The 14,989-nt window shown below is 39.9% G+C and overlaps 2 protein-coding genes across 2 annotated transcripts; one reads left to right on the forward strand and one right to left on the reverse strand.

Moving 5' to 3' along the window:
* Positions 1-6,934: 6,934 nt before the first annotated feature.
* pou5f3 (POU domain, class 5, transcription factor 3) lies at positions 6,935-9,399 on the forward strand (the record flags this gene model as incomplete). Its single annotated transcript, XM_080509920.1, has 5 exons — positions 6,935-7,678; positions 7,799-7,910; positions 8,102-8,232; positions 8,995-9,159; positions 9,238-9,399. The coding sequence occupies 5 exons, from the start codon at positions 6,935-6,937 to the stop codon at positions 9,397-9,399; spliced, it is 1,314 nt and encodes a 437-aa protein (XP_080366046.1).
* Positions 9,400-11,014: 1,615 nt separating this feature from the next.
* On the reverse strand, positions 11,015-12,079 carry fut7 (fucosyltransferase 7 (alpha (1,3) fucosyltransferase); the record flags this gene model as incomplete). The annotated part of the gene is made up of 1 exon (XM_080509921.1): positions 11,015-12,079. The coding sequence occupies one exon, from the start codon at positions 12,077-12,079 to the stop codon at positions 11,015-11,017; it is 1,065 nt and encodes a 354-aa protein (XP_080366047.1).
* Between the last annotated feature and the right edge of the window lie 2,910 nt (positions 12,080-14,989).

Raw genomic sequence — 14,989 nt, forward strand, 5'->3', positions numbered from 1 at the left:
GGGGCGATACTGTATTTTCAAAGGGTTTTATTGCTTTGTAAAATTACTGTTTAATATACGTTTAAGTAATACAAAATTTGACTTACCATTTAAGTTTATGCTTACTATTTTACTTATCTGATCTAGCTGAGATCAAAATGTATATGTGGTACCAGGATGAAATTGAGTTCAATATGCCTGAACTCGCGGGTCGCAGCAACATGCTGGGTAATTTACATTGTGATCCTGAAGTCAAGTTGAACCCCAAATACTTAGTTGTTGATTCCATATTTATATTTATATTATATTTATGATCATTTAAAGCTATTTTCTAGTAAGCTTTCCTCATATTGGACTTGCTCAAAAAGACAGTCAGTTGCTTTCCAGTCCTAATAGAGATTTAAGCAGCCATTTCACCCTGTCCAGTATGTCAAAGTGTCCTCGAGTGTAAAGCTGTTTGAGACTGTTTTTGCGGTGAACTTTTGTTATACTATCAGTGAAGTACATTCATCATTAGAGCCACAAAGTTAATTGTATCAGAAACAAGATTTGCAGTCATGCAAGGATATTCCAATATTGACATAACTCTAAAATAACGCAGATCTAAAATATTTTAAATGGGTAAAAAAAAACAACTTTACTTTCACTCAAACTGTATTCTACATGTGCAGTACACACAGCCCTTTGGCATACATCGCTTATATATTCTAAAGGTGGCAGCTCTGTTTTTCTATGAGTACTCGTTGCTGAACCTTTAATAATCTTTGTCATATTGAGGGATTTCAGTTTGAACCACCATTATTAGAATAAAAACATTATTACCGGTACAAGAATTTGACTAGTGCAGAGTAAGAATTATAGCTTATCAAAACAAGGTAAGCTCAGGTCATTTTGAGCAGAACTGAATTGTTTTATTGTGCAGCGACCACAGCAAAGTTCATTGATCCGCTTCAAAAGAAGATAAAGGACAGCTCACTTTACTGTTTGAAACCCTCATTTAAAAAAAGCAACTAATTATAAACCAACAAGAAAAAATTGACCTGATAAAACTGACAAAAGGACAAAACTACAGTTTCCTGTGCATGGTCTGGATTTCGTGAGGTTTTTCTGTATTATGATCCAGACATGGTTCAAACACAAAATTATTTAACATTTAATTAAAGAAAGATATGTTTGAAGAGGCCAAACACCGGAGGAAGGTCTCTGTAAAATGGTGTTAAAAAAAACAAAACCTGTTGATCCAAGTTTTTAAAGATTGTTTTTTTTTTTTTTTTTTTTTTTTTTTTTTTTTTTAAAGTAAACTTGTAGTTTCAGATAAAATGTTTACCCCATGTTTAAAGGATATTTTGTTTTTAAGTTGTCTTCTCTCCATGTAGTTGGATTATTTCCTCTGCCTCAAACTTTTACTAACTTTGACACCATGAAGTGTCCCTTTTGGTTTCAAGACAAAACCCACTTCAAGTGTTTTGTAGATACCGGTGTATCTTTAATGCTCGGTTGGGAGGGGGTGGGATGGCCCCCGTCCCTACTGGAGCCCTACGTGAAAGGCAATCAAAAGCTCTTTGTGCCGCTGGAGGACAGTGGTGGGAGGCAGGTCAAAGGCAGTGTCATCAAAAATGGCTTCAAAAAGCCACCAGACTGGTTTGTGGGGGACAATTGGGCCGCTCACCAGGAGCCGCAACGTTAAGATTCCTGTAGAAGCGCATACTTATCAGATCAGTAAAAGTGTGGATTACCCAATCATGGTTTCAGTTGCAACTCAATATTTCAAGTCCATCAGGTTTTTTTGAGGTTGTTTTTTTTTTTTTATTTCTTCGGTTGAGCTGAGTGAGTGTAAGAATTTGAAGTAGCTCCTAGCCTTAACTCATCTATACTTTTTGACCCTGACAACACAATAACTAAAAACTGTGTACATTTGTTGTCCTATCATCTTTTGTGCAATCCTCCACTTGAAAAGCAAGCAAAGCTGTTAAATCAGTGTAATAAAGTGGAAGTAGTTAAAAGGAGACACTAAAGTAAACTAAAGCAGTTATGGTCCTCATTTGTTTCCCGCTGATGGATTGCAGCATCTTAAATTATCTGATGTCACTCCACACACGGCCAACTCCAACAGTTTAAAAAATTCTGGAAAAAATTAAAAAACGTTTAAAGCCATGATTTGACAGAGAAAATATTTTTGTATGTCGACATCTACCAGCATTTGTTGACTCTGGTCACCTCTGGTAAAATAGTTACAGTTAGTAGATTCCCTTGTTTTTAAAGGTTTTGAAACATTCAGATGAATTTGAAATTTAATGATCAAGCTGTTAATTACCGGCAACAAATCGACATTTCAAGTCGCACAAACTTATTTTCTAGTTGTAGCACATGCAAACGACTATTATAAAGAAATTGTTTTCACATCTTTTGTAGATGAGCATGCAGAAAAATTCTGTATTACGCTAAGCTATATGACTTTTCTCATGAGCAGCTTGTTTACCAGATCTGGGTTTTTTTTGCTGATCTGGTTTAGAAAGAGCTTCTGAGTCACGGTGTTATTTTTAGAGCAGTCATGGATGTAAACAATCATACATGTTCTAGAACAGAAGTAAGAAATATGACGGGAAAGAACAACTGAAATGACAAGAGTAAATGTTAATAAATTAAAATGTATTATATATTTTTAGAAATGGAAATGATTTAAGTGACACTTTATTTTGCTACTTTTATATTGAAATCCCAAATGCAGACTGAGATCTCTTATGTGAGAGCTCAGCAAGATTTTTTGCCTTTGGCGAAGGTCAGCCATTAGACTGTAAGGAATCCCCTCTGTGATTTTGATTGCCACGTGAACTTATTCTCAGTGTTGCGGCCTTTTACATCTACAGAACTTAGTGGTGCAAGAAATAGTCTCAGCAAAATGTTGTTCTGAGCAACAGATAGACTCTCTTGAGGTAAACCCAACAATAAAAGGATCGTTTTCTGCGGTGCCGTGACCTGCTGAGGACTTCAACACATTCACACTTCCACTGTATCAACAGGCCAGGTCTTTTGTCTCTCACTCCCTTTCTTTGTTTGGCCAGTTTTAGCTGGAGAGACTTGAGTACTGAAGAGAGAGAGAGAGAGAGAGAGAGAGAGAGAGAGAGAGAGAGCGGAAAAAAAAAAGACAAGTTCTAACACATCTGAGGGAGGTGGGAAGGTTCGGCTAATGCCTCAGAGACCTCCCCTCCCCTCCCCTCCCCTCCACCTCCCCACACACATCACCTCAACACTGTACCAAACCATTTAACACCCCCCCCCCCCCCTCCCCCAACTCCCCCCTTTCCTTTGGACACCCAGAGAGCGGCCTGCTCTCTTGTTCTTTTCTCTAACAGAGCCAGTCTGAATCTATCTCTCTCGCCTTTTGTCTTTTGCATTACAATTAGCCTCCCAAGTCCACAGCCCATAACAATCAGAGGAGCTCCTTTAAGCCATTGACCCTTGGTGCTTGTTACCGCTCCCAAGTTGCCGACTTGTGAAAGCTTATGTGCTGCTAACAGTGTGATACGGCCGTCTCTCACAGGGCAGACTTATGCCTACGTTCTCAAACCTTCACCTTCCTCTCAATTTCATCATGACCAGTGGTAATAATAGAAAATACATATGACTCAAACCATCATTTTAAACAACTATTAAATTGCTGTATGAAGAGGAAGCAGCAGATAATTGTAAAAGTAGTGTATAAAACAAACTCCCACAGTATATTTAAAATCCTGATTCAGTCACTGTTACTGGGCATAATACAGTTAAAGGGATTTTTAAAGGCCCTACAAAATGAGAGTTTTATGAGGTGAGTAATAGAAAAACAAAAAGCAATGTCCCAGAAACAATCACATTTCTAGTTTCTGAAGGTTTGGATTTTTGACTACAATCATTAACGTGACGTTACGAAGCACGTTGCATGTGAATAATGTGTTGCACTTGGAAAAGGAAATAATCACTTGGTCATCTGAAAAGTAGCTTGAACACAGTCCTGAAGCAAAGATGTACTCCATTAAGATTTACAATAGACGTGCTAAACATATGGCCTGTGAGCAAAAACTGGCAAAAATGGTAAGCGGTCATTTTAGCTTTAATGTTCCAATAAAAGCTGTTTCTAATTTATTAATTTGAGATTGCACTGTTTTAGTCACGGACGTTTGTAACCAAACCGAGAGACCAGTGATGATGCTGCAGGGAGAGTGAAATAGAATTAGCATCAAACCCATACAGAGAGTGAATATATGAAAACATGCAGGCTAAGGACTGCAGAAGATGTGTATCAAGAGAAACAACGATGGACATCAAGTCCAAGGAGAAGCACTTTGTCAGGATTTCAGATGATTTGGACACCGAATGAAACACAAATTCAAGCCATCTGTTTCATGATTGACGCAAATGTGGGAAATGTTTTGACTTTTCAGGATATTTTATTGTGGGTTGATATTTTTCATTCTGTAATTCTTCTGTAATTTAAAAAATTTACAATAAATACATTTTTTATAAATCATTATGCTATAATCTACTGCCCTGGACTACAGAGCAGTAGATTATATGAACTGAATTTCACACCACTGATTTATTGTGTCCTACCGTATCAGGCTTTCGTTAATTGAGAAAGAAAGATCAAAATATGATGCATAATATTTATCTGACTCCTCCCTTTTGACAGCAGCCAAAACAGCAAGTCATTGCAACTTACACAGTAGTACTTTCACACTGGATGCCAAAACGTGGGTGACCCTCATTCAAGGTCATGACTTAGCCAGTGCATCACCACTTAATTAAATAAACAACTACTAAAAGGTCTAAGTTAAATATTATTAGGTTACAGTGACATTATTCACAAAGATGCTTGTTTCGTATGATGAAAGAAACTGAACTTTTAATCAAAACAGGTATTATTTTTTTTACATACACAACACACATTAAAGCAGCACAGAGAGTTTTATGAGTTTAGAGACACTGTAAAAGCTGAACCAGTTTATTGACCTTAAAGTAATCAATTACATGGCTGTTTTAAAATGCCATTAGTTTGTACACACAGGCAGGTTTCTTAGACGTAAAGTAATACGTGTGAAGTAGGGGCTGAGATGGTCACCATGAAAGCTTTTTTTTTTTTTTTTTTAAAGGTTTCATACAGAAGATTTAGTGATAATAAAGAAATTCAAGCTGCATAACCCACATTTAAATGTTTCACAACAAAAAACAGACAAACAGTAGTTTAATTTAAAAGTCACTGAAACACTTGGTTGTTAACCTGAACTTGAGGGTAACCAAGTAACTGTCTTATTAAATCAGCTTATCCTTTTAAGGCAGAGAGATTACCTGTTTGGGAAGTTTATTTTGTTGAAGGACACCTTGATATGCCAAGTACAAAGCACTAACTTTGTAAGATTTTTGAAATACATCACTTGCCATCACAACATACACAACTTTGTAAAATTAGAGAATAGAGGTGTATTACATTAATAAGTGGAAAGTTGGATTAGCTGCTGATTGTTCCGACTAAATATCACACATTAAAAAGCCGTCAGGCAGGCGCATCATCCTGACCGGATTATTTGACCGATACCGACAGGTTTCATGTCTGCAGGACATCAAGCAGGATGTAAAGGTGGGACGTGCAGGACACAGCTCAACTCTGGCCGGGTTTAGATGATCAACAAGAGGGGGGGCTGTGCGGCTGAATCAAAGGCTTGAAACTTATTGTTCTCACGTGAAAAGGAGCCAATGGCCGACCATCGCAACCCGGGATCTGGAATCCACAGGGTGCCCCGGGGCCAGGTCGCACAATGGCACCCCCCCTCCTCCTCCCCCGCAGTGCGTCTTCCTGCTGCAATCTGCGGCCCTCGATTCTCACCGGGGGAGCGCATCTGTAGGTGCTCCACGCCTATGAATGGCCTCCGATCAAGGCTGAATAGGAAGAGTTCACCTGAAAACGGGGAATTTTCCACTTCGGGGGAAGTTTGAAAAAGTGATAGATAGATAGATAGATAGATAGATAGATAGATAGATAGATAGATAGATAGATAGATAGATAGATAGATAGATAGATAGATAGTATGGGTGGCATTCTCAAATAAATCACCAGAAATCTGAGGCTTTTTATTCATTGTTAGAGGTTAGAGTGTAAATATAAATATATAGAACATGCAATAAAGCATTAGATGCCAAATTTTACGTTTTCGCTTAATAAAGGGTCCAGTTGTTGAAATCTAAAGGCAATACTTCTCCTGTTATATATGTATTACCAGGTCTGTGAGCTATCACAATATTTGCAAAACATGAAAGTCCCCTCACACTAACTCTTGATTTTAATGTGCCTTTTTAATGATGGATTTTAATATCAAAGCCGTCTACTTAGTGACAAATTATCCAAACAAACACATCATATATAATTCATGTAGTAGATGCCTAGATTGACTTGAGCAGAGATGACTCCCTGTTTAGCATTGTAAATATGCCATCCGCGGAAAAACTGTTCCAACTTGACAAACTTTAAGTTTCTTTTAGCTGCCTTGATACTTAAATTCGGCTAAGATGGAGAGTGTGGCATCAAAATGGCCTTAAAGTTTAGGTGAAAACACGCCCATCATCTTTTAAAAGAATCAAGGTCATTCACAAAATCGCGATCAGCCGTGCGTAATTTTACGCGCCGGCCAATGGGAGACGAGATGCGTTGGTGGTCACACCCACGTGTTAACGTTGAAACTCGTGGCGCCTTTGCTGCGGTTCAACAGTTCAGCGTGAAGACGATCTAGCGGGGAGGCCTCTTGAGATTCGGAGGAAACCAATGCTTTGGTTGAGGCCAACACAAGCAGCCGTTCTGATCGGACTGGATCGTTTTTCCAAAGAAGCGTCTTTGGTTTGAACTCGTTTCTTGAGTGAATTTTTCTTCCCAGAAAAAGGACTTTTTTTTTTTTGTTTGTTTGTTTGTTTCTACAACTTGTGAGATATGGCTGAGAAGTCTCCGCACCACCTGGAGGGCCAAAGCATGCCCTATGACTTCAGCATGCCCAGCGTCTCCGGCCAGGGTTTGGGTCAGGAGGCCGGCGCGCATTACCAGTTGTCTCACGGTGGTCTGACAGACCCAAGTCTTCTTTACAACAAGGCCTCCTACAGTCTGTCGTCGGCCCAGGCCTTCTTTCCATTCCCACACGTTACTGGCGATTACAGAGCACCCGACATGCAGGCTGGTGATTTTGGCCAATCCAAGCCTTGGTATCCATTCGCTGCGTCCGAGTACACGGGCCAGATACCCGGCGCGGCAGCCGCTGTCCAGCCAACCAACCCGAGTCCCCCGATAGGGGAAACCCGTGAACAGATCTGCCTACCTGAAGTTAAGATCGAGAGGCCCGACGCCGGTGAATACTCGGCAGAGATGAGGGCTCTGCACGCCTACCAAAACCAGCAGACTTCCACCGCCATGCCCCACGGAGTCTTCTACCCTGCGCCCTGGAACCCGCCCTTCTGGCCCAGTATCTCTCACATGCCAACAGCCGGCGTTGATCACCAGAGTCCTTCAACATCCTCGTCTTCCCCGTCCATGTCTCCTTCACCTCCGAACAACGGGCTTCCGGGAGCCGCGTTCAGCGCAGCGGGCAGCTCTCAGGCCGCTGCCGGGTCCCAGCAGCAGAACCCGCTGGCCCCGAGCCGGAGCAGCGGCTCCTCCAGCGGCGGCTGCAGCGACTCCGATGATGTCAGTTCGGTAGCTTTCTTTTCTTTATTCTTTTTCTTTTTTTTAAGAAAATTGACATCGATAATCTGTGTTTGTCCTGGCGATGTTTAAAACTGATTGGAACTGTTGGGTGTTTTGCAGGAGAGGATCACCAGCGAGGAGCTGGAGAAGTTCGCCAAAGAGCTGAAACACAAGCGCATCACTTTGGGTTTTACGCAGGCTGATGTCGGCCTGGCACTGGGTAATCTATATGGTACGTTCAATTGAATACATTGCACCTTATTTTTCAATAATAGGTTAACTTAATCAATAGCTGTTTGTTGAACTACGCTGGAAACTATACATACAAAATGCGTTAAAGATTGTTTGGTTTAAATGTTTGCTTTGTGAGCTTGGATGGCACAACAACAAAATAATCCGATGTATTTTGTTTTCTCCCATCAGGTAAGATGTTCAGCCAGACCACAATCTGCCGTTTCGAGGCGCTGCAGCTGAGTTTTAAGAACATGTGCAAGCTGAAGCCTCTGCTGCAGAGATGGCTCAATGATGCCGAGAATTCAGAAAACCCTCAAGACGTAAGTTTCTTCCGCTCAAAGGTTTTCCACTACATAGAGGCGTTGCAAGTTGTTTAACTAACCGCTAGACACCTGGGCTCAACCTTGCGATGCGTAATGCACCAACAGCACCACCTAGCGGCCATTTAAAAAAATGCAACTTCGACGTACACGGATGAGGTTTATCATAGATTTACTCGGATTATGTTTACTGTAATATAAATTCACACATGGGGGGTGCGCGGGTGTACATGCGTTCATCTTCTGATAGTTTGCAAACTTGTGTATTGACTTTTTTTTTTCTTAATGAACACGAGCTAATGAGTGTTTTCAGTGCGTCATCATGCAACGGATGTCTGCGTTGAGTAACATTGGTAAAGTTGTACTATCAGGCTATTAATGCATGGGTGGAGGTGGCTGCAAAATGCTACGAATGGACAGTTTCCCAAATTTTTAATGCGTTTGCAGAATTGTGATAAATGAACTTGTATTTAATTCTCTTTTCATGGAAATGTACATTTGGAGCTGTACAGAATTGCATTTAATGGCTATGCTCCCTTTACTGGTACAGATTGCTCAATGTGAAATGACTGAAATGGGTTTGGTACCCTTGAGCCACAGTCTTGACCTCAATATCTCAGGTATTTGGCGACAAATTGGCATGAATATGAGCCGAGCATGCATTCAGAAAATGCGGCTGAATTGAAACGAGTGACCTTTCCTCAAAGTATACATTGTAGAGTGAGTTTCCCATATCTACATGTTGTGCACCCGTTTCTTCAGATGTACAAGGTTGAGCGTCCACATCCTGAGACGAGAAAGAGGAAGCGGAGAACCTGCCTGGAGGGACCAGTGCGCTCTGCTCTGGAATCCTACTTTTTCAAGTCTCCAAAGCCCAACACTCAGCAGCTCACACACATCTCTGGTGACCTGGGCCTGGAAAGAGATGTGAGCACAAACTTTCCACAGATGCCATTTTAAAGTATTTAGTCACTTATATTTCCCAATAACAGTTTCATTTCACAGGTTGTGCGCGTATGGTTCTGCAACCGCAGACAGAAGGGAAAGCGCTTGGCATTGCCAGTGGAGGAGGAGGAGGAGGAGGAGGTGGCGAAGGAGGCCTTGGAGCAGGGATACCCACTCTACATGTGCCCGGACATCTTTAAGCGCACAGGAATGCATCTTTAGGCCCCTCTATTTGGTAATGCCAGCCAAAGCCACAGTTTGCCATCCTAAGGCTCCATCTAACCCCGAGTCAAGTTTAAAACTTTTGTGACGATCTATTCTACTATCATGTTTCTCTACTTTTGAATTGTTGCATTGAATGTGCCTTCCTCTTCTTCTTTTTTTTTAAATTTCTTTGTGTGTGTAATTTTAATCTGCGCCAGTTGCACAGAAAATGTGCTACTGCTAAGTACTGTCCACGTTTGGATTATGAATGGGGTTGTAAATGCTTACAGGGTCTAAGAGCCAGGGTGATGTGCTACATCCTGGATGAGTTGTCTGTGGTGTGAACGAGGAAAAATCTGGGTTATCAAGGGCATGGCAATGTGAGGGATACCTCCTTAAACAGTATTCATTTTTTGACAATATTTGTGCAATACTTCTGTATGTCTTGTCTGATTAGAGAAGCTGTGGTTTGTCTAAACGGTCACTGAAATTAGAAAATGCTCTTTTCGGATGCAACTTCCCCATGACTTTTGCACAGTGTTTGATTTTAAACCTCTTTTAAAAAAAAATTATCACGTTGTACCAAACCCAGATTTTTTTTTTTTGCCCTGTGTGGTTGTTTGCCATTCACTTTTTTTTTCTTTTTTCGTTTTTGCATTATTGGTGTTGTGGGATTTAAAAATGCTAAGGAATGTTTTTTTGTTTCATTTTTAGCTTTGTAAATATTGGAACCTCATGACTTATGCTGTTACAACTGACTTGAAAATTCACTGCAAATGTGCAATCCTGTTTAGCTGATTTTCAATGTGACTTCAGTGAGATTGGAAATTGATTGATGTTGATGTTGGAAAACCTGAGGTCAATGAAATAAAAAAATAAAATTGTCTAAGCAGTCTATTTAAATGGTGTATCTGTCAATTTACCATTATCCACCTATCCGGAGTGGCTTGTAGTGATGAAGGTTGGACACCAGGTGGCCATGTTGAATTTTGTCTTGAAACCTGGTCTTTACTTTTGAATCAGATGAGATGGAGCCAGTGATGTAACTCAAATAGTTAATTTTAGCTCCTTGTGTTCAGTTAGTAATTTCTGACCAGTGTTGTCACATTAGATCTATGATTTATTGCAGGAACAGAAAATGATGGCAAACAAATACAAATTTGGGCAAACCCTTCAACACGGCAACAACTGAACTTTGAAAACAAAATCCTAAAGTCTCACCCATCACTACCATTATTTATAATGGTAGTGAGTCAATACTAACACTTTCACTCTATTAGTACAAACTTTGAATCAAGTTTTCTCCTTGAAAATCACCTGAGGTTTTGTGATACCTCACTTTATTGCATGCTGGTTTAGTGTGCAGACACAGCAGTTATATCTAACCTCAGCAGGAAGCATAAAATGTTGAGAGCAATCCAGAGAAAGGTGTCAGTAATAAAGTGCTAAGGCCAGTAGGAGTTCAAACTTAGTCACTGTTCCTGATACAGTATGAAGTTGTGACAATGTAAATTTTTACACAATTCCATATAGATTCAGTTTGCTTCATTTAAAAAAAAAAAAGTTGTGATTGTCATAACACTAGCACATGTGTCACAGGTGCAGAACACTTTACAGCCCCACATCTAAAAGGTCAAGTGTTATTAGCATTGACCCAGGCCTCCAGGTCTGAGTAAACTTTCTGCTGAGGTAAACGGTTGTACTGCGGGCAGATCTTGCACAGTCTTTCCCTCCAGTCTGTGTGCAGTTTCACTCTCCACTTGAGTTTCCAGTTAAAATAGTCAGTGTAGCGTTTCTTGTCCCCAGCGAGACTTTGTAGATACTTTCCAATTTCTCTCACTGATGTAAATTCGTCGACGTGGATGAAAGATTTGGGTGGAGCCACTGCTGTGTAGTCGCTTAATTGCGGGCCCAGCACGACAGGCACAGCCCTGCCGAGGTAGGCATTCCTCCACAGCTTCTCTGTGATGTAATCTTTGCTGAGCGAGTTCTCAAAAGCCAAATAGAAGTAGCAGCGAGAGATTGTAGGCAACAGGGCTTCGGCGGGGAGGGGTGTCTTTGTCCAGCGCCCATAAACTTTCACAGGAACCGTGGCTTTAAACTCTTTGTACACTTTGCTTCTTTTGTGGCTCCTCCTATAGTTACTCACCACCCAACAGACCAGAGAGCTCTTATTGAGAAAGACGTCTTCCGTCACATATCCGTCAGCCTCTTTGGGTAGCAGCTCGCCGTAGGGTACTGTGACATCAGCGTCTCTCCTGTAGCTTATAGTCATATTGAAGACATGTGCAAAACGCCTCAAATTCCCATTATGAGCAGGTGCCTCCAGGGACATCCAGGCCCACCTCTGACCCTGTGGTCGTGGAAAATCAACAGGCAGCTTCTGATGACCCTTTATCAGCTCCTTGTTGTGGAAAACCACCACATCAGCAGAGGGGAAAAAGGAGCGTTGGTCCACCAGCTTACAGTGAGGGATGCGGTAGAGGTCCCAACATACATCACCTTTCAGGCTGAGGGAGGTATTGAATGGCCAGTGCCACAGCAGGACGGTCACTGTTGTACTGCCACTGTCGTTTCTGAGGAGATTCACTGGCAGCAGACCCCGGTAGCTTGTCAGCCATCCATTGAGGAGACACAGCGGTAAAAGACAGAGGAAGGAGAGCAGGAGCCGCCTCTTCATCGGACCAGATAAAGGCATCTTATTGAAGGCCTGCCACCCAAAAAATGAAATATGAGATTTCTGCAGCATTTTTTTTTTTTTTTTCATTTTGCAGACATTTGAAGAAATGGCAAAAAAAAGGGTCACCTATTGTTTGTAGTTAAATAGCACAATAACATTCAAAATCATACAGGATGATGTTGCTGACATGTTATCTACGGTAATTTATTTACATTTAACTACATGCTTGTAGAAAATTGCAAATAAAGAGGATATCAATTATTGAGATCATATACCATAAAAATGGAAAATTAAACAATTTCAGACATATATGGGACAAATATTAGAGTTAATGCAAATACAGCAATTATGTGATATATATCTGGGGTGTAAAACTTATGACCTGTGGTCTTAAACTGGACTGTCAGATAATAAATGCGAAATATAAAATGTGGTTTGCGCAATGTTGCAGGGAAACTAAATGCCTAAACCAAACCAAATCAAATTCATAGTATGATTGTTGTAAGATACTGCAGATCTGCAATTTAAATGATGTGGCAGCAGGAGTGTGTATCATTTTACATGCATTCTTTGACAATTTTGAGACACTCTTTGGGTCAATTTTTTAAAATTGGACATGAACAACATATAACATTGTTTATACTGTATTCATAAAATTTACATGGCTATGAAATTAAGGGAGAGGTACATACTGTATTTCCAAGTAATTCAATAAATCCCCCATAAGAACTTGTTCTGCATTTAAGTTTCATAATTAAAAAAAAGGTCACTAATGGCCCACAAGCCGAAACCATAACCTTGTGAAAGTAAGGTTTTGAAAAACCTCAGGGTGTGGCAGTGATGGCGCTCATGTTGTTAATAAATGACTCACCATCAGTTATTTCAACTCCCCATCAGATGTCCAGCGTGAAGAGGATTTAGATGACAGAAGGACTCTTTTCTCCTCTGCATGTTTCTGGAGAAACTGGTGGAGGCTTCCATAGTTCTAAACGTTAATGAAAGCATTAAGCAAAACCCAGCACAGGAGATTTAAAAACAAAAAAAATAGAAAAAACCCCCAAACTTTTAGTCAGCAACATTTCATTACATCCAATGCCCCAGCTTTAAAGATGGCTCAATCTGAGCTGTGACCTTTAACCTAAATTCATTAATATCTTTATCATATGATTAAACACTCAACGATTTTCACTCTCTTTTTTTAATCTTTTGGTTAAATGAGTTTAACAACTGTATGCATATTCTCTAAATAAAGGTATTTATGAAACTGCACACATGTATAGAATGTAAGATTTCGCAACAAAAACGAGAACACGTGAACATGTGAACCACAGGATGTCACTTTGTATGAAAAGAGGAAAAAGACTTCCAGGTCAGTAACAGAACTATATGTAATGGATTTAAAGTGAGAGACACGTGTGGCATGGTGACTGAGGGAATCCTTAAACTTAATAGTGCGAAATACATAGTATAACGTGTACATCAAATAACAATTGATAAGTTCTGATGACAGGAATCTGTCTTTCTTATGGTTCCTTTAGCCTTTAGTAAATTAGAAACACTGTGACATTTATTCTCTTTTAATTTATTTACGGTATTATCTATTTATTCTCTATGCTTTAGTCGTTTTAAAAATGTCTGCATGTTAATCCTGTGCTTGCATGTTGTTTTTTGTTGTTGAGGTTTTTGGTTTTAGTTTTTTCTTTACTCACACAGTATATCCAATTGCAGCAAGTGATTGCAGACTGTATAATAATAAGACAATAACAATACCAATTCCCATAATAGCTTTGCTGAATCCATAAAACATGAGAGAAAGCCCCAAAATTTATTTCTTCATCTTGTTCAGTTGAAACCAAAGTGTGAACAGGATGTGGTGAAAGATTGATGTGTTTTACCTTTTCTAACTGAACGTTTCTTACAGTGTCACAGTTCAAACTGGCAGCTTTTCACACACAGACTGAGCACTTCGTCACACTATAAAACTTAAAGACAGAAACTCAACATCCTCCACTGACCTGTTCGGAAACTGGTTGTCTTTGTTCTGTCCTCATTGGCATCCAACATCCTTTTTGGGGGGTTGCTGGCTGGAACAGAAAGTTATGGTGCGTCTATAAACATACTGCACACACCCCAGCTCATCATTGTATGCCACATATCCACACTTCACTGCAAGTCCGTGTCGTCTTTCGATTCCTGCTCTGTAATTATGCCCCTTCAGTCCTGTTGGCAACTCGTTCCCCCAAAAGAAGAAGCACATTTATTCAGAGGATGTTATACTGCGTGTGTGCAGTGGTGGAGAAAGAGGAAGTGCTGAACATGATTTCAAGTGTCAAAAAAGGGACACGCATAAGACATTATGCAGTAGTGAGTTATGATCAGAGAAGGTGCAATAAGCTGCTGCTTACAAGAAGGCTATTCCATCCTGTAAATAAGTTCAGGAATTTCATTAAGCATAGAAATGTGTGCGTAAATAATCTGAAACAAACATGCTTAATAGAAAATGACATTATATTTCCTACTTTGATGAGTATATAGTATTTTTTTGTTGAATTTACAAATCAGACACAAAAGGACACATTTGACTATATTGAACAACTTAAACTTAACCACAAAACATCCTTGTGAGGTTAACTGGTGATCCTGCGACAACTGTGAGTGAATGTTGCAGAAGATGAATGGATCGTCCGCTTGGCTATATTATTCTCTTTATCATTTGGTTCTTCGGTAAAGTTAATGAGCTGTTCAACAAAAATCCTAAACAACTTAAGTGATGCAAAAGAATAAATAATTTAAAAAATATATTATTAGTTTGTCAATTATTTGGTTATTACATAGTAATAGTATCACATTTGCAGTTATTACAGTTATTACATTTGCTTCAGGTTTTTACAGTGAAACCCATTCAGAAATATTCTCAAAGTTGAATCA

This window comes from Blennius ocellaris, assembly GCF_963422515.1.
Source record: "Blennius ocellaris genome assembly, chromosome: 15".
In the NCBI taxonomy this organism is placed as follows: domain Eukaryota; kingdom Metazoa; phylum Chordata; class Actinopteri; order Blenniiformes; family Blenniidae; genus Blennius; species Blennius ocellaris.